General features: G+C 39.1%; 1 protein-coding gene across 1 annotated transcript in view; it reads right to left on the bottom strand.

The window, feature by feature from the left end:
• LOC105539988 overlaps nt 1–24,978 on the bottom strand; it is a 44,009-nt gene that overhangs the window by 6,657 nt on the left and 12,374 nt on the right. Inside the window, exon 3 of the mRNA XM_011980466.1 lies at nt 21,806–21,959. Within this exon, the coding sequence (XP_011835856.1) occupies nt 21,806–21,959 (154 nt within the window). The remainder of the gene's footprint in view (nt 1–21,805; nt 21,960–24,978) is intronic.

Below are 24,978 nucleotides of genomic sequence, written 5' to 3'. Positions count from 1 at the left end.
AGACAAAGTCTCACTCTTGTCCCCCAGGCTGGAGTACAGTGGCACGATCTCGGCTCACTACAACCTCCACCTCCCCAGTTGAAGCGATTTTCCTACCTCAGCCTCCCAAGTAGCTAGGACTACAGCTGCCCACCACCAGGCCTGCCTAATTTTTGTATTTTTAGTAGAGACAGGGTTTCACCATGTTGGCCAGGCTGGCTTCGAACTCCTGACCTCAAGTGATCCACCCACCTCGGTCTCCCAAAATGCTGGGAGTGTTACAGGTGTTAGCCACTGTGCCCAGCCACAATACATGCTTTCAAAGCACCCCAAAGCTGAAAGTATCCCTCTGAAGTAGAAAAATACCAAGTCTGCAATAATTTTAGCAGAATGGCCATACTTTATCAGTAGGGAATAATGGTACCTGACTAGATTTGAAAGCTTCCATTAAAAAAGTTCCGTATCACCTGAAGTGCAACATATATTTATTAGCCAGTCCATAGTCTTACATTTTAGGTTATTTTTCTTGGACTACAAGCAGGACATCAAAGAGAAAATAAGACCTAGTAACTACATAACAAAGCTCTCTCTTGATATGATCTCTGGTTCTCAATCATACAGGAGAACTCTGAAAAAAATGTGTACATCCCTCTAAGGTATCAACCAGGAAAAGGGGAAGCTGAAGTGGCCCAGATATTGCTATCAAGGGTTTTGGGGAGATTTTAAGGACGGCTATAAAAGGAAGGCAGGAAGAACAGGGGTAGCACTGCAGAAGTTAAGGGAATAGAAACAAAAAGAACAATGGCAAGCTGGCACTGAATTGGTGCCATGAACAGGCAGACAGGGCACAGGCTCTGTTGCCAAACATTGTTCTCTCATCCTATATCTTTACAGGTATATAGGTTAATAGGTTTTGGCTAACAGCCTCTCTTTGTCTAGACATTTCTACTGAAGCTCTCAAAGCAGCTGCCAGAAAGTTCACACCCACCACTAACCTGGAAGGAGGGACATTCTCACCATTTTACCTTCCCCTGTATCTAGTAAAATCTCTCTTGCTTAATCTCACTTCTGGGTAAATACACAAAGGAAGTAAAAGTAGGGGCTCAAATAGATATCTGTACTCCCATATTCATAGCAGCATTAGTCACAATAGCCAAAAGGAGGAAACAACTCAAGTATTCATTGAGGGATGAATGGATAAACAAAATGTTTTACATATATATATATACACACACACACATACACACACACACATACACACACACACACACACATACATATATATCAATGGAATATTACTCAGCTTCAAAAAGGAAGGTAACTCTGACTTGTGTTACAACATGGATGAACCTTGGAGACATGCTGAAAGAAACAAATCAGTCACAAAAGGTCAGACATTGTATTGAGAGGCGAAGCCAGCTGGACTTCCTGGGTTTAGTGGGGACTTGGAGAACTTTTCTGTCTAGCTAGAGGATTGTAAACGCACCAATCAGTGCTCTGCATCTAGTTAAAGGATTGTAAGTGCACCAATCAGCACTCTGGAAAAACGCACCAAATCAGCACTCTGTGTCTAAAGGATTGTAAACGCACCAATCAGCACTCTGTAAAATGGACCAATCAGTGCTCTGTAAAACAGACCAATCAGCAGAACACAAGCGGGGCCAAATAAGGGAATAAAAGGTGGCCACCCAAGCCAGCAGCAGCAACCGACTGGGGTCCCCTTCCACACTGGAAGCTTTGTTCTTTCGCTCTTCACAATAAATCTTACTGCTGCTCACTCTTTGGGTCCACACCCCCTTTAAGAGCTGTAACACTCACCACGAAGGTCCGCAGCTTCATTCTTGAAGTCAGCCAGACCACGAACCCACTGGAAGGAAGAAACTCTGGACACATCTGAAGGAACAAACTCCGGACACACCATCTTTAAGAGCTGTAACACTCACCGCGAAGGTCCGCGGCTTCCTTCTTGAAGTCAGCGAGACCAAGAAACTACCAGAAGGAACCAATTCTGAACACAGTATGATTCCATTTATGTGAAGTATCCAGAATAGTCAAATGCATTCTTTCATAGAAAGTATATAACAGTGGTTTATGGGGGCTGGTGGGAGTGAGGAATGGGGAGTTCCTGTTTAATGGGTACAAGGTTTCAGTTTGGGATGATGAAAATATTCTAGAGATGGAGAGTGCTGATGGTTGTACTTAATGCCATTAAATTATACATGTAAAAATAGTTAAATGGTAAATTTTGATATATATATATATATTACCACAGTGTTTAACCTGCCCCCAATCCCTTGCTTGGCCAATACCACTGTACCTTATAGAGGAAAAAATAAGGGGATCCTTTTTGTTGTCCAAAAGGATGTATCCACATTAACTATACCACCACCTGCTTTTGCAAATTATACTTTATAACATAAGCCCTCCCAATCATTTTAAGTTAGAGGAAATGAGCTTTTAAAGAACCTGTCAAACTTAAGAAATGAAGAAGGGGCAAAGACCGCAAAGAGTCACTGTCTAAATCTGGGCAGAATTCATGACTCAGCAGCCATCACCCTAATTCCATTGCCATCAAAAGATTCTTCTTCTCTGCCCCATTGCTCACTCCTAAACATTTGTTCCCTCATCGTCATGACTGTCATCCTCACGGGCAATTACAGCTTCCCTTATTCATCTTCAGCTGTGCTCCCACAACAGAGACATGGTTCCCTTCATCTTCCACTCACATGGGTGACTGACTTCCAATTTCTTGTCCTCACTGCAAAAGAATGACCGTACCTAGACAGCATCAACAATGCTGCTAAATCACTCTTCTTAATGGCATAAATGAATACAATTTGAGAAACCAACAGATCTGTGACCAGAAAGTGCAGAAGTTCACTGACTCCTATATTGAACTGCTATTCTAGCTTTAAAAAAAAAAAAAGTGCTGTGTGTTCACTCACACAAGGGAAGTCCAAAGCAGAGCCTTGACTCTAAGTGCTTAAAGACATCACTGACTACTGACCAATGATCTCCAACTGACAAGGAAACTGAAAGCTGGACCAAGAGCACCTGCAAGTCTTTTGAAGGCTGGTACTGGGAGTAGGGTGATGCCAAGAGGGCATCAAGGTCTTAATCAAGATTGTACGACTCAAATTTTTTTGCCAAACTGTTTTTCCACAAGACTCAAATCCACCAGAGATGCCCAATTTCACTTTTTAGAATATTATCACCAGCATTCCATACTTAACATAGAATGCCAACACCACATTGCTAACTATAAAATTTGCCTGGTGAGCAAGTCAGAGCATCACTGTGAAAGGAAGCTCCTAGCAAGGGGTACGGGTATCAGAAGTTTTTCTTTCAGGCAAGCCCAGACAGACTAAGTACCTGACAAATGTTTTAAGGAGTCACTAAAAAGCCCAATTCCATGCTGTGAGAGAACTAGGGACGGGTGAAAAACGATAGAACATACATGTCTACAATACAGAAATCAAAGTCTTTGAACAAACCATGAGGCTATGGAGCAGAAACTCAAGCTGCCACTGCCACTGTGAACCAGAGCTGCAGTATTCAGAATAATTTTTGGTGTGGGTAATATGGCAAGGTGATTCAAAGATAAAGTCATCTTTTCACCCTCAATCATAGATAGCCAGCCTGTTACTCTTGCCATGATATGATAAAAGAGCAAAAATGCTAACACATAGTTTATTTTTAAATGGAAACACATTAAAGTCAGACTTAAAGAGAAATATATTTGACCTTTCTTTTACTTTCCCTTAACTTGTTCCTAAAAAAAAAAAACAATATTTCTTCTTATCTACCAAGATTATCACTCTCAGTCAAATTCTAATAAGGGCAGATATTAGAACCAAATTAATACATGCGATAAAGCTTGGCAAGCTATAATGTTTCTATTATTACAAGCATATCACTGCCTTTGGGCTTACCAACACCCAGCAAATTCTCCCATTCTGCAATGAGGCCCGGCCCTGGCCACCAACTGCCTGTTTTACCCAGACCACCAAGGCAGTTGCCCTTCAGGTGGCATTTTTCTGGATTTAAAATTCTTATCAAAAAATAAATAATGGTTTGGCCCCAAACTCCAGTTGCAGAGACCAAAGACTAATGTGACAACTAAAATTGATTTTTAAAGAAGTATTAAATAGAGCCTACACTAATGAGAACATGGTAACAAGATTCTGACATCAAGCAGCGTTGCTTAGAATGAATGTCTGTCTGAGTGAGGGCACCCAAAGAGGTGGGTGGTGGCGGTGTCTGCGCAATGCTGGGCAGAGGTCAGTGTTAACATCTGCAATCTGGTCTCCCTCAATTCACGTATTGAAATATAATTCAGTAGAATGAATTGCTAGACATGTCTAACCCCCCTGGGAAATGACAGATATTGATGAATGCTGCTGGCAAGATATATGGAAGGAAACGGCAAATAAATAGAACCATTTTTTCTCAGAGTCATTTTGTGGATATGTGGAACAGCTGTTAAACTACTTGTCAGCTCCCTCTTCTGTCTTCCTCTCCGTCCTCCCTCTCCCCAGCTGCCTTATCTACACCTTTCTAAAACCTCCCTGAGGACCAGTACCTGGCCCTCTTTACAATAATAATCAAATGAATAAGAGTCATCTCTTCCTCCTCCCCATCACACTGTGACTTCTCAATCCAGTCAGTGCAACCCTAAGATTTCACTCCATCTAAATGCGTTCACTGCCCCTCCAGATCCTTGAAAGACCCTTCATTTCTAACCTTGTAAAATCAAACTGTTGATTTCAAGTCTATCACCAAAGGTCCCAGGCATGAGGTTTAAATCCTAAAATCAAACCCTGACTACTATCATATATCCACCATGTGACTTTGGATAGGCTTAACCTTCTAAGTCTCAGTTACCATAAACATGCTGTACAATGATGATGATACCAATCTTATGAGGTGATGAGAACTAATTTAGAATGTAAACAAAGAACCTATCATACCATCTGACAAAAGGTCGAAACTAAATTATTACTTTTTATCCACTCTACTTTTCACTGTTAAACAGCTCCTCCTGGCAACAGTCCTCCTCCTTGTCATCTTCAGATCAGATCAAATTCTCTCCAGCACTGGGAACTTGGAGCATACCTGGTTCTTGTTCCATCCACCAGGTGGACTCAGGAGTACAGAATGGAAAAGCAGTCAGATATCAGTTTGCATCCTCCTTTCACCATTTAGTAGCTAGAGACCCCGGATAAACAACTTGACCTCTCTGAGCTTCGATTTCCTTACCTCTAGTGATGATGATAGTAGGTAACACATGTTAAAGTGCCCAGCACAAAACTGAACACACAATTTGTGCTCAGTGATAGTTCAGGTTCCCCTCCAGGATGCTTTTACCCATTCTGGCACCACTGGAATGGAATCCACAAGTAGGATTCAATGCCAGTGGTGCCAACCAGGAAGGCTACTACCCTTACCTTCCCCCTTCACAACACCCACTGCTATGTGTGGGTGCACATGTACAGAGTGCCATTTATTTATGAATGCAGTATGTTCTTCTACACTGTAACTTCTGCATCTCATCTGTTTTTGTAGCCCCACGTCACACCTAGCTCAATATCCTGCATGTGAAACACACTAGACTTTACAGAACCAGATGCATAAGGCTGTGTGTGCTGACTTTCCATCTGTCTCTCATTTATATTTCTCCCAAGGATCATATTTTTCATTATTATTTAGTTACACATTGCCTAGAAGAATATTTAAGTTTGGCTCAAGTGTTTGTTTTATAATGACAACAATAATGAAGAAAACTCAGAGGCCTTAAACTTGATATGGAGGAGACTGTGTCACTTTTTACAGCTGTGATTTTCTCTTCAAAAAACCATCTCAAAAAGAGTCTACCATCTCCACAATATAATGTATATTTTCAAGGTAAGCTAATTAACTTCAATACCCCAGAGGACAACTTATATTTGATATCTTACTTCTTGGAGAAATTATGAATCCTACTCAGTGACACTCTTTTGCTCACCAAGATGCTTTGATGGATGCCCTCAAATGTCACTGGCAACCCTGAGACACAGAACATTTCTGACAACCACCCTACATCTAAACAGTTATGACAGAGGCTAAGGAGTTGGGGACCAGTAGTTTTACAAGAGAAACAAAAAGAACAAAAGCCGCTATAGAGGTGACAAAATAAACTCCATATCACAACCTATGCAGAAACTTCCAGACAAGTCTAAATTTCCTAATAGGTTCTCTATTTTTACATGGAAACTCTTACATATGGTCTAATTCACATAACTGTGCATTTCATAATCAGGTAATCACATCTATTTCTTTGGAATACTTGCTAGTTCCATGCTAGGTCTATTCCAATAGATTTCAAATTCTTTCTCAACAAAAATATCTATGTATGTTACCTGAAGAATGTAATATTTTTGTCTTAAGAAATGCTTGTCAATATCGATCAATGAATAAGAAATCTAGAGCATAACCATAAAATATTTCCTCAAAAATACCATAGAGTGCATCTCCCCCAGCGCCTTCAAATGGCCATTTGTTAAAGGTGCCTACTTCTGAAGTAAGAGATCTCAATTAGGAACTGGGTAACCTGCTCTCCCTCCTCCCTTATGAGGAAAGTTAAAGCCCACTCTGCCTGGTTTCAAAGCAAAAGGATCTAAGAACCATTGTTATCCAACCCTGCATGCTGAATTAAATCCTAACAAAACACCAATTGCTTCACAAAACAATGGCCTTGTTTTTAAGATAAGAAAAGTCAAAGCCAAGATTAGCATCATGACTGCCTCTGCACTGCTTGAAAATTAATGGTAGGTGTAGCGTTGGAATTCATCGTTTCCATTTCTGGTCTATCAGTTGTCAGTTGCCACTGACAACTTCTGAAAGCTCAGATGACATGAAGTAGCCCTGAACTCCAGGGTCAATGCTTCATGTTTTACGGTAATAGTTTTGCCAGCTACTTAGCATTCCTTCTTAGAGAATTCAGCCATGCTTATGGGGAATCAGTGGGCTGAGTTGGGGGAAGGTAGTCTTTTGGTTGCTCCAATCACCCTCCAAATGGTCGTCTCTCAAGCTTGAAAGCCAGGTCATTTTCTTCTAGACATTTCATTAAATGCATTACATCTCCCATTATTTGATCCACAAAGAAAGCACTGTGACTATTGAAGGCATTGTAATAGGGCAAATGCACACAAACTTTTAGACATCAAAGAGTACAGTATATCATGTATCAGAGCTGCTTGGGGTTGTCTGCAAAGATGGTCCTGACTCCCATGTAACTAAGCAGCTACGGGGGGAAAACACACACACACACAGACACACACAACACACGTGCACGAAAAGGATATTGAATGAATGTCTATGTATAATGCCTCTAAACACTTGCCATTCATACCATGCCTGTACCTATGAGACTATGTCTGATAACGCCTAGGCACAGAACCATTCCAGTATTTATTGATAAGATGGCCAGATTTAGCAAATAAGAATACAGGATGCATACCTATATTTAAATTCAAGTAAATTTGAATATGTATGCTCCTAACATAGCACTGGATACTAAAAATATTATTAGTTGTTACTGGGTATATACCCAAAGGATTATAAATCATGCTGCTATAAAGACACATGCACACGTATGTTTATTGCAGCACTATTCACAATAGCAAAGACTTGGAATCAACCCAAATGTCCATCAGTGACAGACTGGATTAAGAAAACGTGGCACACATACACCATGGAATACTATGCAGCCATAAAACAGGATGAGTTCATGGCCTTTGTAGCGACATGGATGCAGCTGGAAACCATCATTCTCAGCAAACTACTGCAAGAACAGAAAATCAAACACTGCATGTTCTCACTCATAGATGGGAATTGAACAATGAGAACACTTGGACACAGGAAGGGGAACATCACACACTGGTGCCCGTCATGGGGTAGGGGGAGGGGGGAGGGATAGCATTAGGAGATATACCTAATGTAAATGACAAGTTAATGGGTGCAGCACACCAACATGGCACATGTATACATATGTAACAAACCTGCACGTTGTGCACATGTACCCTAGAACTTAAAGTATAATAAAAAAAAATTAGTTGCTTATCTGAATTAAAATTTAATTGGATACCCCATATTTTATCTGGCAATATGAGAATTAGAAATGCACAAGGCTTTGCTTTGAGGATACAAGGAAAAAGTCCTCAATAAATTTATAAACTAGCAAACAGAATGATGGGTAAACAAATAAAAAAATTAAAAGTGATCTTTCTTTTAAGAAAAGAACAATGTAAGATGGTATCAAAGGAGAGAGAGGTGGAAGAGTCAGCAAAAGTAACATGACAGTATTTGGAATGGAATCTGAATGTAGAAAAAGGCCTTAAAGATTACATGCTTCATTATCAGTTTATACACCTAAGAGGGTAGGGGTACAACAACACTCATAGCCACAGGTATGTGCATGATGCATTATTCCCCACTTTGTTTAGTGTTATTTACATATACACCACTGCAGCCAAAAGCTAGCAAAATGGAGCAAAACCAAAATAAAACACTTTGCACTGAGATTCCTGGCAACCAAGACAAAAAGAGAAACAGTGGGTTTACTCAGCTGTCATTATTTAACAAAAGAAAGAATTCAAATTATGAGACCAATCTAAACCCTTTTTTCTTGATCTGAGCACAAACAAACTTGTTTCAGAAGTTTTAATAAAAGGTCAATGACATACATAATTATTAACTCTCCTTCAGAGTAGCTTAGGGCAAAAATACAGGCCATCCTACATTATTGGAACTAAATAAAAACCAAGGGTGCAATGCAGTGTGTGCATGAATACATGTAAACACACAAATGCCCATGTATGTTGCTTACATACATACATGCCTCTTCTTTACACAGACTGGGAAACTGGGAGCTGCACAACCTTATGCAAAATCCTTCTTAAAGCTGAATTGGGTGCAGCATTAATAATTTACAGCAGTCACAATTTGTTTTAGTTTGTGCCTCTACAACAAAATAACAGAGACTGGGTAATTTATAAAGAACAGAAATTTATTTCTCACAGCTCTGGAGGCTAGAAGTTCAAGATCAAGGTGCTGGCATGTGGTCTGGTGAGGGCCTTCTTGCTGCATCCTCGCATGGCAGAAGGAGAATGAATGGCAAGCTCACCAAATACTGCTGTGTAAAAGAAGCCTCTTTTAAAAGGGTCTCAGTCCCACTCATGAGGGAGCAGCTCTAGCCTAATCATCTCTTAAAAGTCCTACTTCTAAATACTATCAAACTGGCAACACTTGAATTTTAGAGAGGACACAAACCATGACACGATTGCCCCTGTGTTCTTACTCAAAGAAGGAAACAGACATTTAAGTAATATCATTCTCTCTTTTACAAGTCAGCAATGAGTTAAATGCAAGGAGGGGACTTAACCTCTGCTCTCCCTTCAGGCTTAGGTCTGATTCAGATGCCTGAGACAATACTGTCAAAGAATAGAGAAATTATCTGTCTAGGCAGACACAAGAAAATAAATTTAGCCCTCACAATGTGTGGTGATTAAGTACTTGAATGACAATGGAACATGACAATGACAAATGCGGGCTACCACCACCAAAGTCATTAATATATAAGAAACACTAATTTTTATAAATCTTTCAACTTCCCGGTTGGTGGCATTTGCATTTCTTTACCTACTCTTTTTCCTGTGGAACTGACATAAAGTCAGCATCATTTTCAGTTTCTGTCTGGGAAGTTAAAAAAACTTCTACATTCCCAGTGGCTTTGATTGGCCACCAAAAAATGAGCTGTAAGCAAGAGATGAATGGCCTGGGTGTGCTCAAGTGACAGGACACCTACTAGCAGCTCTAATAGAGGCAAAGGTGGGCTTCCTCGCGCAGCAACAAATAAAGCCTGTGTGTGTGCACAGGGGTTCAAGGGAGGGTGCAGGGGCTGGAAAATGAAGAAAACCCATTTTTTACAAAGACTTTCCCTCCCTCACCACGGTAGCTAAAATTATTTACTACTTAACTCAAAGGGACCTTGAGAGTATAGGATCCACTTGACAGATGAAGAAACTAAGAGCCAGCAGTAAAGGCTACTTAGAAGTTGACTTGGGACTAGAATCTGGACCTTAGATCTCCAGTTCACGTTCTTCCATTTACACCCTGAAACAGTAGTCTAAGATGGCAAGATGCTGTCTCTACCCAGGCAAATCACTTGCTTTCTTTAAATTCTGTTTCATTTAATTCAGTGATCCCATTCTCTCTCTGATCTACATCTCCCCACTCCCTAATGCATCGCACCCTACTACTCTCTGCCTCTGTTGTCCAGGGGATTCATGTATAGTGCAGTTTACTAATTCCAGTACATGAGCAGTTAGCACCTCATTAGTACTGCAGTTTGTATGAAATAAGATGTCACTGGCCTTTTACTTTGGAACCCAGTAGTGTATGTCAAGCCACATAGCCTTTCCCCACGTTTCCTATAAGTGGGTAAAATCTTAAAAAAAAAAAAAAAAAAAAAAAAAAAAAATTGAAACATGAAGAAAGGGAAAAAGTATAAAATAGAAACTGAAACATAACCAGAAGAGCCAGTTACCTAGGTCCAACTCTGTAAATGGGTTCCAGTGTGGTGTGAAATGGCACCACCCACCATCTTCTTACCTTTCCCAACCTTACTTCCTCCTCCCCCAGCAACTCAAGGGCACGAAGTGTGAGATTTACTAGTTCATACTAATTTTCCAGTATTTCAATAAATCTTTCACACTGTTAACTGTAATATAATCAAGTCATTGTTTGTGGCTTCCTCATCTCTACTAAAGACTCACAGAGGAGCTAAAGCCACTTCATCTCTGAGGGTCTACAAATATAAGGAACTGAGAAGATGAGCTTGAATCAGTGTGCTTTTCAGACCCTGAAAGAGCACAGTGCATGAAGGATAGGAAAGCCACACCCAGACGTGCCTGGGCCACAGTCCATCCTGTCAGAAAGAAAGAGAGTTCCGGAAAGTACTAAAAGACAAAACTAAAAAGCAGTGGAAAGAAAAAGAAATATGATTACGCCTCACCCAAAAAGCTCAACACCTTGATAACAGGCTTAAAAAAAAAGCCGTGAAATCAGTTTCTTATTCTAAAGGGAATTCTAAGAAGAAAGCAACTTAAATTTTTAAGATATGGATTCAATAAATTAATCTTGTTTCCTAGGGAAGGACCAAAGCCCATTATTTGTAGAATCACACTAGAACCTAAGAAATGAGCACAGGAGTTGGGGAGGAAGCCTTCTGTTCACAGATACTGTTATTCTGTACATTTTTGGTTTAAGTTTCTTCATTAGCCTAACTGGCATACAGAGCCTCCTGATAGAAATATATTTACACACAGGCCTGGCACAGTGGCTTATGCCTGTAATCCCAGCACTTTGGGAGGCTGAGGGCGGGCAGATGATGAGGTCAGGATATCAAGACCATCCTGGCTAACATGGTGAAACTCCGTCTCTACTAAAAATATAAAATAATTAGCTGAGCGTGGTGGTGGGTGCCTATAATCCCAGCTACTTGGGAGGCTGAGGCAGGAGAATGGGCGTGAACCTGGGAGGTGGAACTTGGAGTGAGCCGAGATGGCGCCACTGCACTCCAGCCTGGGCGACAGACAGACTCCGTCTCAAAAAAAAAAAAAAAAAAATTTACACACATACAAGTTTTAAAATCATGCCAGCAAAAACTTTAAAGGACTACCAGACATCCTCCTCTCTGGAGTATGTTGAAGAATTCCAGTTACTGGGTTTGGTTTGCCACATTTAACACACCCAGCCAAAGGTCCAGATAGCCAACATATTTTGCAGCTGATAATGGTTTAGCCGTATCTGAGTATTTTCCTGCCCGAGTAATCTTGAAATTCTATGTCAACAGTGATTGAAAGCCCACGTTACCTTTTGCTCTGCAAAGGGGGCTTCAAGCATCTTAAGAGAAACTGGGCCTCCTATGGAAAACATTAACTAACACTCAGGACCAAGTGTTAAGTTTTTCAAACTATCAGGTACAGAACTGTAAAACTGATTTCTGAAGTGCCTGATTTGCTGACAAAGCACGGCTCCCAACACTATCCAGAGCTCAGGTACACATCAAAGCAAACAGCCCAGTCTCTCACCTGCCTCTGGGTATAAGAGAAATGCTTTTCATTCTTAAAGTCCTCATTCAGGTTCTTTCCTTAATTTTCCCCTCATGCTTGTCTTGTCACCTCCTGGGAAGGCTTCCCTGGTGCAAAATGCCTGAAGGAGAGACTTGGGCTCCCAAGAGGCTGCAGCCTGACTCTGAACAAGGTGGTGGCCACTTGGCAGTTTCTAAGTGGCAGGTGACCTGGGTCTGGGAACCACCACGTGAGCCCGTTAGGGGGGCAATGACTCATCGATAGACCATCTGCATGGGAGATGAGCTCCAGCAGAAGGCTCCCTGACAGAGAGCCACTGGGAGGCAGCATCTGCCAAAGGAACTCGCTGGCAGCTGCGCGTCCCATTAAGTCTGGGTCTCATGAGACCTTCCCACTCCTGACAAGGAGGAATTGCAACACTTACAAAAATACATCAAAATAGTCACACCTTCTATCTAGAACACCTAGATAGCAAACAAAATATCCAGGATATAAACTGTCATAGGAGCAGTAAAGACAATAAATGGTTTTAAAGCTTCTTAAAATCATGCATTGTCACTGGGAAGAAGATGCTAACAGAATTGCCTGTTCATTGCCTGGTGACTCAAAGAAATTACATAGAGACATTCCTCAGCTTAAAAAGCTATTACTGATGAAGTACACAATTTTTTAAGTTCTAAAACAACACTAGACCGACTCAAGAGAATTCTTGTCCTTAGTTATGTGCCTTCAGCATAGCGATTTTATAAACATTAAGAATTAGTGAAACAAATACCAGCAGGATGTTTTTAAGTCAGTAAAACCTTAAGTGTCAATTCTTTGTGGATCTGGGCTTTTTCTGGTTGGCCAAGAGCCAAGAACCCAAATTGGGAGTATCACAAGAGAGCATATCATGAGAATTATAAAGATTCTTTGCCCTTTAAAAATTTCAAATGGTGCCAAATTTCAAAACATGGTCATGTACCGCGTAATGTTTTGGTCAACAATGGACTACACATAGGAGAGTGGTCCTGTAACAGTATAATATTGTATTTTTAGTGGACCTTTTCTACCTTAGGTATGTCTGATACATAAATACTTACCATTGTGTTACAGTTACCTACAGTATGCAGTACAGTAACATGCTGTAAAGATGTGTAGCCCAAGAGCAAAAGGTTACAGTAGGCTAAACCAGGTAGGTTTGTATAAGTATATTCTATGATATTTGCATTAGGAAATCACATTCTCAAAATGTATCCCTGTCATTAAGCGATGAATGACTACATTAACATTTCAGTCACCCTTCAGGGGCTGGTTAAGTCAAACTCAGTTCACCCACTGCTCGTTTCCCAGCCCCACCATGCACCCAAGTCCCAGCTTCTAGTCCTCTTTCCAAATTCCCACTGGCTTTGGCTCGAGCCCCAGAAATATCGCACCATGGGCACTAAAACTGCCTCTCATTCCTGTATAGCTCAGGTCCACCCTCCTCACCACTCTTATGAATGACCCTTGACCAGGCCTCTCTCTGTTTTCTGGAACCAGTGTACCCAGTACATGAATTTCCCTTGTGCTTTAACCTTTTGCACAAACACGTAGACCGGCTTCACTTTCAATTCATGATCTCAGACTTTTAATGGGCTGTCAATGCTTTCAAGAAATCCTACTACATTTATAGCTTCCCTTCTTATTCTTCAAGACTATGTTATACGTCCTTCTCTTCTCAATTCCCATATAACCCTCCCAACTGCAACCCTTCCCCCCATGGTCTCTCATAATGCACTGAGAAAAATGAAGCCACTAAATCCAGTAACTCTCTGCTTTTCTTTTAAGCAAATGTATTAAGATTACTGATACAACTTTTTAAATTATCTCATTTTGATACAATTATAGACATACATGCAGTTACAAGAAATAATACAGAAAGATCCCAAGTACTTCTCTTTACCCAGTTTCCCCAATGGTAACATCTTGAAAAACCTTAGTACAGTATCACAACCCAAGAATGGATATTGACACTGTCAAAGAACATTTCCATCATCACAAGGATCCCTTGTGTTGCCCTTTTATAGCCATACTTACTTCCCTCCTACCTCATCCCCTCCTTAATCCCTGGCAAGCACAAATCCGTCCTCCAGTTCTATAATTTTATCATTTCCTCCTCTGAAGATGCTTCTCTCCTTCTGTGATTCCATAGTCCTACTTGACATGCCTATTTAGTATGTCTCATCGGGCATTTCAAACATACTCAAAACAGAATTCATGACATCCTGTGTCTTTGTTAAAATCTGTTTCTCTCCTAATCTTTCCTGACTTAGTAAGTGCCCTGCTCCCCCTATCTCTTATCTAGCTGAATGCTGACGCAAGGCCAGCAGAGGCCATATTTCCCTAGCACCCCCCCCCAACACACACACACACACACACACACACACACACACGTGCACTTTACATTCATCTGTGACCAGGTAATTAGATCTTTCTAAAAGAATAGGAACGGAAATTAGCATGTCTCTTCCAGGCTGGGACTTTTAAGAAGTCAGAAGGGTTTCTCCTCTCTCTTTCCACTTCTACCAACTGGAAATGGTGTACCTCAAGGCTATTAAGAAGAGCAAAACCAGAAGATGGAATGTGGGTCCCTGAGTCACTATGGGAGGAGTGTTGCCTATGAACCCAAACATTTACTTTGAACTCTATATGGAGCAAGAAATAAACTACTATTGTGTTAAGCCACTGATATTTTCTGGTTTGCTCATCATAGCATGTAGCATTATCTTAACACACACCATTTTTATGTAGGCATTCTTTTGATGGTGTTACAAAACTGAAGAAATCTAGAGTGTACAGGAAAGTTTAAGTTGTATTTAAGTGTGACATTTAGTAAATACCGAAGGTACCCATAAAACAGCCATACTTTATATAAATTATCTTGAATCTGAATTATTTCAGACTTGCCCACTAAGCTAAGGAGGCCTTTAGGATGAGAAACCCATTGGGTACTACACAGTAATTAAAAGCAATAGCTTCCAGGTTAATTTTAAAGGAAAGAATGTTTTCTGGGATTGTGTTGTTCCTTTCTCTCTTTAAGTAAAAAAGTAACACTAAAAAATGCCTTTTTAAAAATTTTCAGACGTTATTCCAAATTGATTTCCATAGTCCAAAAAAGAAAACTCTCTTAACTTTCTTCCCAAGATAGAACGTCATGATTCTAACAGCTTTGAAATTCTAGTTTATATTGTCTGCAAAGCTGATTTCTTATTATTATGTGCATGTTATACACATATATAGATTTTTGTCTTTCTTTTACATTCCAACCAACCCAAACATTTGGGGGGAAAAAAAAAAACCTCTCTTCATGGGGAGAAGCAGCACTCATTTTCTGGCTATTAAGGCTGCAACATACATCACAGCTGTAGAATGCAGGACAAAGATTTGGGGCATGCATTTGCATATCAAGAAGCCAGGATTCAAGATCCCGAGCTTCTGTCCTTCATTCTGCAGCTTCCTCACTCACTGTGAGCTGTCAGGCATATTACCAACAATATCCATGCCCAGACTTAAGGGTCTGTATAATAATTAGAATAATGCTCCACTTCCTCCTCAGGGGGCTCCAAAGCTCAGTCAATGTTTACATGAGGCTTCTAGGTGCCTATTTAGCAAACTGTGGACCTTCAAGACAGGAAACACATCAGCCTCCAAAATAAAAATCCAGGCAGTAATGTGCATAGTAAGCTCTGGTTTAAATGCCAGTCCTGCAAAAAACGCACTGGTTATTTTCTCGTCTTTAATCTAATGCCCTTAGTGATTCAAAAGTTTAGTTAGGGAGGAAAATGTGAACATTTCAATCATGAGTGTCTATGCATAGTGAAATTATGGGGTTTTGGGCTTTTTCATTATAGTGTTTTGTATTTTCTAAATTGTCTACATTGAATACATATTACGTTGAAACTTAAAAATAGTTAAATAAGATATTTTACTGTAAAAGATTTTTTTAAAAGAAGCTAACTAGGATAGACTAATTATCAGTTCCAATTCTTTACTCCTCTGGAGTAACATTAAAGTCAGCTCTCACATCCAGATTCAACTAACTGTGGATCAAAAATATCTGGAAAAATATAAATAGTGATATGATAAAAATACTACAAATGTTAAAATATGGTATGGCAACTATTTACAGAATATTAGTATTTACATTGTTTTAGGTGAAATAAATCATCTAGAGATGATTTAAAGCTTACAGAAGGATATGCATAGGTTACATGCAAATACTACACCATTTTATATAAGTGACTTGAGCAACTATGAACTTCGGTATCCTGGAACCTGGAATCTGTGGATACTGAGGGACAACTGTACATACAGTCATGCATTGCTGAGCAAAAAGGACACATTCTGAGAAATGCTTCCTTAGGCAGTTCCGTCATTGTGCAAACATCATAGGGTGTACTTTCACAAACTCAGATGGTGTAACCTACTATGCAACCAAACTACAGGGTATATAGCCTATTACTCCTAGGCTACAAACGTGTAGAGCATGCAACTGCACCTAATACTGTATGCAACTGCAACACAGTGATCAGTATGTGCATATCTAAACATGGAAAGCTACCTTAAAAACACAGAATCAAAGATAAAAAGTGGTATGCCTGTATAGGGTACTTGCCATGAATAGCTTGCAGGAACAGAAGTTGCTATGGGTGAGTCAGTGAGTGGTGAGTGAATATGAAGGCCTAGGACATCACTATAGGCTTTAGAAACACTGTATACTTAAGCTACGCTGATTTTAAAAAAAATATTTTTCTTTAATAATAAATGAACCTTACCCTACTGTAACTTCTACTTCATAAACTTCTTAATTTTAAACTTTGACTTTTGCAATAACACTTAGCTTAAAATACAAATACATTGTAGAGCTGTACAAAAACATTTTCTTCTTTATATCCTTATTCTATAAGCTTTTTTTTTTCTATTTTTTCTTTTCCTTTTTAAACTCTTTTGTTTAAAAACTAAGACACAAACACCTTAGCCTAGGCCTAGGCTAGATGAATCAGGATCATCTAGACATTACCATATAATGGGAGTTTTTCAGTTCCGTTATAATCTCATGGGACCACTGTCACATATACGGCCCATCACTGACCAGAATGACTTTATGTGGCACATGACTGTACCTGCATCCTGGCCAAGGTATCAAAGGGAAGTGTGCTTCTACCCCTTGACTCTGGGCTTGACCATACCATTTGCTTTAGCCAATATGAAATTAGCAGACATAACACCAGCAGAACCTTGAAATGTGCCTGTACAGGAGAACTTGCCCTCTCCTGCTCCTGCCTTTCATAAGGAGATGATGTCTTTGGTACCTGCTGGTCTAAAGAAGAAGATAGACACATAGAGCAAATCTGGCCCCAAACTGCATCCTGGGACCAAGCCCAGCAGGGCCCAGAGTGACCTACAGCCAACCCCCAACTGACCTATAGCCATCTGAACAAGAAAAAAATACTTATTGCTGTCTACCACTGAGATATTTGCAGTTATACAACATTACTGTTGTTGACTGATACACCACCAAATGCCACAGAAAAACTCGGGCTCAAAAACTATCCCATGGATTAAGCTGCAGGGTATAAAAAGGCCATAGCATCCTTCACTTGCCCATTTTTAAAGACAGCCTACTCAACCATCACTCCAGTTTGAGAAAATTCCTTAGCAGAAAGTAATTGTTTTCTTCCTCCTCATTAAAGACAGATGCTCCTCATCTTACAGTGGGGTTACATCCTGATAAACCCATCAGAAGTAAAAAATATCCTAAGTCAATAATGTATTTCATACCCCACTAAACTCAGCATAAAGTTGATAAGTCAAAAGCCAAACCATAGTAAGTGGGGGACCATCTGTATATAATTATTTAATTACAAATATAGTAAGTCTTAGGAAGTATGAGACACTATGAGACCATTTAACAATGGTATTTCACATTAATATATTGTGAGTCTCTTTCAATATTAAAACATATTTTTTATAACATGACTTTTAATGTTTACAGTTGTTTCCCATTTTATATGCATGCCATAATGTTTAATCAGTATTCATTTGCCAGCTATTTAGATAATATGAAATTTTAATTATTATAAATGGTGCTGCTTTAAATATAACTAAGGTTAATTCTCTTGACATATGACTATTTCCTTGTGATGAATTCTGAGAAGTCGAATTTCTGGGTTAACCAATGTGTGAATTTTAAGGTGTTAAATATGTACTAATTGCCTAGTTTTACTTTATTTTTACAATTAAATGACTGGGAGCCCTACAGATTGAGTTAGACACAAATTCCAACTGAGTGAATAATTTTCCCATCTAAGATTCACTCCAATTAATACTGCTGGAATTAAGAATTTATTTAAAACCTAGGTACTGAATATGCTAGGAACAGTGTAGCAGTTGTGAGCATGAACTCTGGAGCCACGATGCCTGGGTTCAAATCCTGGCTTTGCTGTTGTGAGAACTGTGACCTCAAGGAAGTTACTCAACCTGCCTGTGACTCAGCATTCTCGTGTGTAAAATGGGCTAACAGTGTCTCCCTCATAGACACACAGAGATGCTGTAAGGATTAAATAAGTCAGTAAATATAATTCCCTAAACATAATGCCTGCTACACAGTAAGCTTTTAATATTCGCTATCATTATTAGGGATAAATACATAAATTGATCACAGATCTTCCTTTCAAAAAGCTAAAAGTTTAGTGAACCTTATCAAGGATAATTGGTTGGCAAAACTGTCCAACTATAAACTAAAAATCGTTGTTTTAAGGAAAGTAGAATACTGCCAAAGAAAAGATCCTTGGATTAAAACAAACTAAAACCATGAGAAGGTGGTCAGTCATTAAGTAACAGATTAGATCAGGCATGGGCCTGTGATGGAAAAACCAGTATGGCTTATTTTAAGTTTAGCAACAGGGTATGTCCCAAGATGAGAACACACGTGATTATTTAGTTACTTAAAACTAGTGGAAAACACATTTTTTAAAGATCAGGGAAGATGCTGTCTTCTCTGTGCTCCAACACCTGACACTAGCCCGACACAAACACAGTGCCTAACACAAAGTAGCAAGCCAGTCGATAAGGGTACCAAACTCATTTCCATGAGTCCATGCCACCCGTCAACTCTAAATCCCCCCAAATTCAATTAGTTATGCACATAATACTAGCAGCTGCCTGGGCTAGCTGCTTTGTATGTATTATTTCATTAAATCTTCAGCTAAACTATACAGAGGAACAATTAAAAATTGTTTTTTTAATATTCTAATATAATTTTCAAGGAACTGTCTTCAAAAACAGGTTGACGTTCAGTGGATTTTTTAAGCTCTTCTAAGTACTATTAAATATTTTTAAAAATTATCTGACCAAAGATTTAGTTACCAAAAATAATTGTGTAGCAAACTAATTGTCTAAGGATAGACTTGCTAGAGCTGTTAAAATTATGACAAAAGAATCAAGTCCATCTATTTATTTTCAAAGCTAAAGGCCAAATTTCATGTTTGAGATCATATATCTGCATCAACAGCCACACCCATGCATTATTTTAAAGCTTTATGTAAACTGCTTTAGCAAAAGTGGATAGAACAATTACTGCCCCTCCTTTCTGTCAAAAATAGTTGAATCAAGGTAAGTCAATTTCCTAAGTGCAATTAATAAATAAGAGGATGAGTCTTTTAACCTTTAAGATTTAATTTTCTTACCTATAAGAGTTACAATAATCTTTGGGATCTCCTACTTTAAAAAGCAAATAGTCTGCATTTACCAAATGAAAGCAAAGAAAAATATCCCAACAAGCATTAGAAGAGCATCAGTAAACTCAAGGGAAAAGATTTGCCTTAAACTGCAGCAATTTTTTTGATGAATTTCTCCCCCTTGCCCTGAGGTAGTTTGGCCCTTTGTTCCAGCAGAGTGGCACACTGCGTCAGATGTCCCAGACTCCACTAATCATGTGGCAGTAGCACTTCTGTTCTCAGAAATTTCATCTTCAAAAAGCCAAAGTCCATAGTTCTCCAAGAAAAAAAATGAGTAATTCAACTTATTTTCCAGGCCATTTTTAAACTGGCAGACAAGACCATCACATGGAAAGAAAACTCTGGGGATTTTAAGAAACAAAGTTCCCTGAAAATATTTCTATCTAGAGGAATAAGCACTCTGATGAAATAGCAGAAATCTACCTTTCAGTGATATAGTTAACAACGTACAATTTTTAAGTGGTGAGTTACTTTTTAAAAGCTCAATTTTAATTTAATTTGGCTATTTTGCAGTAAAAAATAATTTGTGAGTTTTCTGGATTTGAAAATTTCTCAATTTTAACAATGTAATTTAAAAAGGGGTGAAAGAATTGAACCAATACTTCACAAAACACAAATAATTGTCCAATAAGCACATGAAAAGGTGTTCTACATTATCCAGTCACCAAGGAAACATAAATGAAAAACCACAATGTGATACATCCATATAACACTGAAAATCACTAAAATTTTTAAAACTGGCAATACCACAGGTTAGCAAGAATGCACAGCAATTGGATCGTTCATCCATATCAGGAATGTAAAATGGTACAATTTTAGAAAACCATTCGGCAATTTCTTTTCTAATTTTATTTTTATTAACAAAGAATAATTTATACATATTCATGAGGTACTAGTGATGTTTCAATCATATAATGTATAGCGATCAGATCAGGGTAATTAGCATATCCATCATCTCAAACATTTATCATTTCTTTGTGTTGGGAACATTCAATATCCTCCCTCTAGCTATTTGAAATTATGTATAATTGTTAACTACAGTTATCCTACAGTAGTATAGAACACTAGAACCTATTCTGACAAAGTTAAACATATGCTACTAATACATGCAGCAGTTTAGGTGAATCTTAGAAACATCACACTGAGCAAAAGAAGTCAGACACAAAGGAGTAGACATTCTGCTTCCTTTAATATAAACCCCTTGAGAAAGTACATCTAATCTATAAGTACATCTAAATCTATAATGGCTGCCTAGGGCCAAGGATTTGGCATTGAGGGTGGCAGTAGAGGGTTAGTTTGACGACGAAGAGCATGGGAAACATTTTATATCCTGATCACGGCAGTAAACTGAGGCATATATTTGCAAAAATCCATCCAAATGGAAACTTAAAATTGGGGATACTGGCCCAGCGCGGTGGCTAACACCTGTAATCCCCGCACTTTGGGAGGCCGAGGCAGGCAGATCACCAGGTCAAGAGATCAAGACCATCTTGGCCAACGTGGTGAAACCTCGTCTCTACTAAAAATACAAAAATTAGCTGGGTGTGGTGGCGTGTCCTGTAGTCCCAGCTACTCAGGAGGCTGAGGCAGGAGAATCGCTTGAACCTGGGAGGCGGAGGTTGCAGTGAGCCGAGATCACGCCATACCACCGCACTCCAGCCTAGCAATGGAGCGAGATTCTGTCTCAAAAAAAAAAATAATAATAATAATAATAAAAATTGGGGATATTGTCATTGCATGTAAATTATATTTCAGCAAAGTTTATTAATAAAATTTTCAATTTAACTGCTTTCTGGATTGGATAACATTTTTATGAAATGGTCTGCAGAGGCAGGCCCATTCTTAAGCAGGCTGATTACATGTGGAACTCTGGGGCCATGCAGGACCCCGTAAAGAAACGCAATTCCTTCTCTCAAACAAGCCACCACGACTCACCAGTCAGGGCTCCTCCCAGGCTCCCTCGCCTTAGCTGTCTTCCATCCTCACTCAGCTGTCTTTTATACTTCAGTGATTTTCCAGGGCCAGAAGCCACATCTGGGTTGCTGCATTTCCGAAACGGCATGGGTGGAGGGGATAATATGTGGTCAAGCTGCAGAAAGAGGAAGAATGGCATCACTGGCTAGGGCATCAACACAGCCTAGAATGAAAGACCAATCATTCACACTTTTTCTTCCTTTCTTTTCCTTCTCAAACCCCATTCTCCCAATCCCGTGTTCAATTTTGCTACCTTAGAGAATTCAGATTTTCATTGTCACATTTCCATCCGAAAGAGAGACTGGCTTGCTGCAAAATCTCAGCAGCAGTGATTTTCAAACTGTGGGTCACAGCACATTAGTGGGTCATGAAATCAAGTTTGGTAGATTGTGACTGTTGTTTTTTAATGCAATAGAATAGAAATTATCAGCGTCCAATGAACAAAGGGAAAGTATTGTTTCATGAAATCTTTTCTTCAGTTATGTGTGTGTGTGTGTGTATCCTAGGTCACTATATAAAACATGTCTTTCTGTACATGGTTTCTCCCAAAACTGAAGATTGTTGCTCTATAGAGAAGCAATAGATCACTCTCTTTAGTTGGTTACAAAAGAAAATTCACATATTGCTCACAAATATATGTTGTGCAGGAGAGAAATTTCTAAGCACCCTAGCCCTTAATGGAAATCAATACATCCCTACATCACTTTATAGCTTTTTAAAAGAAAACCTGTCACAAGAATCAGAGAAACCAAAGTCACTTCAAGAGACAGCATTCTACAAAAAAATCCCTTGTGTCACAACACTTATTTCAAGATCTGCCCGTTTTTATAAGAAAGCCTCTCATACTTAATAGAGCCATACCATCTAAAATGTTCACCTTCAAGGTAAGTACATATGAATATGTGTCTAAGATAGTTGCAAAGAACAAAAATTTTCATGTACACCTACGTAAGTCCAGTTAGTTATTAAAGATCCCTCAAAAAAGTACATAAAAAGGTTAACTTTGCAGAAATTTGAAAACAGAAAAGCCAAGTCACATTCAAAGCTGGGCATTTTAAGAGCCGTTTCACTGAGATTTGTTTTGTTTTCATGGGGAAAAGAGGTGATCACCTGGTTATAGCTGTTGAATTTTTTCAGGTTAAGATTATCATGGATGTTATTTATAAGAAATAGAAATCTGGAGACTAGGTCATCCATTTTGTCTGTCTATGCACTGCATCATATTCAAAGTCATTGCACAGGCTGAGCACAGTGGCTCATATCAATAGTCCTAGCATTTTGGGAAGCTGAGGCAGGAGACTCTCTTGAGCCCAAGAGGTCAAGGCTACATACAGTGAGCCATGATTGAAGCACTGCACTCCAGCCTGAGCAACTGAGCAAGACCCTGCCTCAAAAAATAAATAATAAAAAATAATTAAATAGAAATAAAATAAAAACTATTGCACTAAAGGAAATTTGATCCTGTTTATGAGCAACCCTTCCCAAGTTAGTTGAGATAGAACAGAGCGCATCTGCTCAGCTACTGAGAGAGTTCCCTAAGCATAACTGTATTAATTAGTAAGACCTAACATCTGGATTTCAAGCACTTCTCTGTAAGTACCATCTCACACTCATTGCCGGTCAGTATTTTAGTGAGAGGCCCTTGAAAAACTGGCAGCCCATCCACTCCAAGATCAAAGCCAGATCAGTAGGAAAAAGGGACTCCAGAGTGCACTTGGGAAAAAGGAAAAAACAAAAAAAACAAAAAAAAAAAACCCACACCCTTTCAAATGCAGAGCTGAACTTATCACAAGGTATTTGCCAAGGGCTGCTGTTCATTATATCAGTGTCCTATTTAGGAGGGCCTCCAAGGAGAAGTTTCCATATAGCCTCTAGAAAATGCAGAACCAAATCACTGAGTTCATCTAGAGTCAGATCATTAAAGAATGTAGAGGTTATTTTTGCCTCCTTTTTGGCTCAATTTTGTGCTCAATACCCCAATTATTTTTTCTGCCAATTTTTAAATTTCAAACTTTTCAGAAAAGCATTTGCAACTACAGAAAAGTTACAGGAACAGTAAACACCCATATTCTCAATGGCGAGTTGTTAACCTCTTGCCACACTGCTTTTGCTCTCTCTCCCTCTCTTCACACATGCATGGTGACTGTTGGTTGCAGGCAGTATGATTCTTCACTGCCCCCTGCCCACAAATACTTCAACATGCCTCTTCTAAGAACAAGAATATTCTCTTAAGTTCTCCTATCCTATACTCCAGGTAGTCTTATAAGGTGTCTCAAAGCTTTTGTGAGCAAAGTGAAGTATAAATACTAGGAAAAATGTAACATTAAGATTATATCAGGTAGACTTAACATTAAAAAATTTACTTTTACATTACAAGACAAATTTGCAGCCACAAGGTGGCAATGTGCCATAGACGTTGAACAAAATGTCCCATAATGGCTACTATTTAATAGTCCCAGTAAATGCACTAAGAATGGATGCCCACCCTTTGAAGCAATCAAGCAAGTTAGGGTCCATTCTACTTACTTATTTTCTCTTAATTATGAGTGACAGCTGCATAAAATACAAATGTTTCTCACTTAAGGTTCATCAGCATCTGCTACTTATTTTTCATCTGAAGTTAAATTTTTGCAGCTTGTAGAATCACAGTTAATTACTCTGGGGAAGACTGCTGTATCACAAATTCACAGAGGGTAGAAAAGCAAGCAGAGGAAAGAAGATAATTCCTACATAGGAATTAGGTAATTTTCGTACATATTTCCAACAAAGCCATAAAAGACGTGAACAAATGTGGAAGAAAGAGAAGGAAATCAAGGAGAAAACAGAAAAAAAAACCTAATTCATCACATATCACACATATATAGACATGAGCTATTAGTCCACAAGCCAAGGTTTTTAATCAAAATCACAACCCCAAGAAGGGAGTATTATTTTAAATCTGGGAAAATTGAGGCCGTGAACTGTGAGGGCTGCAAATGTTTCAGGCACAGTATGAGCAGAAAACCTATAAGCACAGTGCAATGCTCCAAGATCCCATTTCCTCTTCACATCCAATCACACTCCCAACAGGGCTCTCTCTAAATAGATCATTTTTCCAAATTTGCTCTGTTGTCAGTGGCTTTACTACTCGTTCT

This window comes from Mandrillus leucophaeus, unplaced genomic scaffold (assembly GCF_000951045.1).
Source record: "Mandrillus leucophaeus isolate KB7577 unplaced genomic scaffold, Mleu.le_1.0 Scaffold1042, whole genome shotgun sequence".
In the NCBI taxonomy this organism is placed as follows: Eukaryota; Metazoa; Chordata; class Mammalia; order Primates; family Cercopithecidae; genus Mandrillus; species Mandrillus leucophaeus.
Note: the sequence above shows the minus strand (reverse complement) of the source record. Positions and strands in the feature narration are given on the sequence as shown.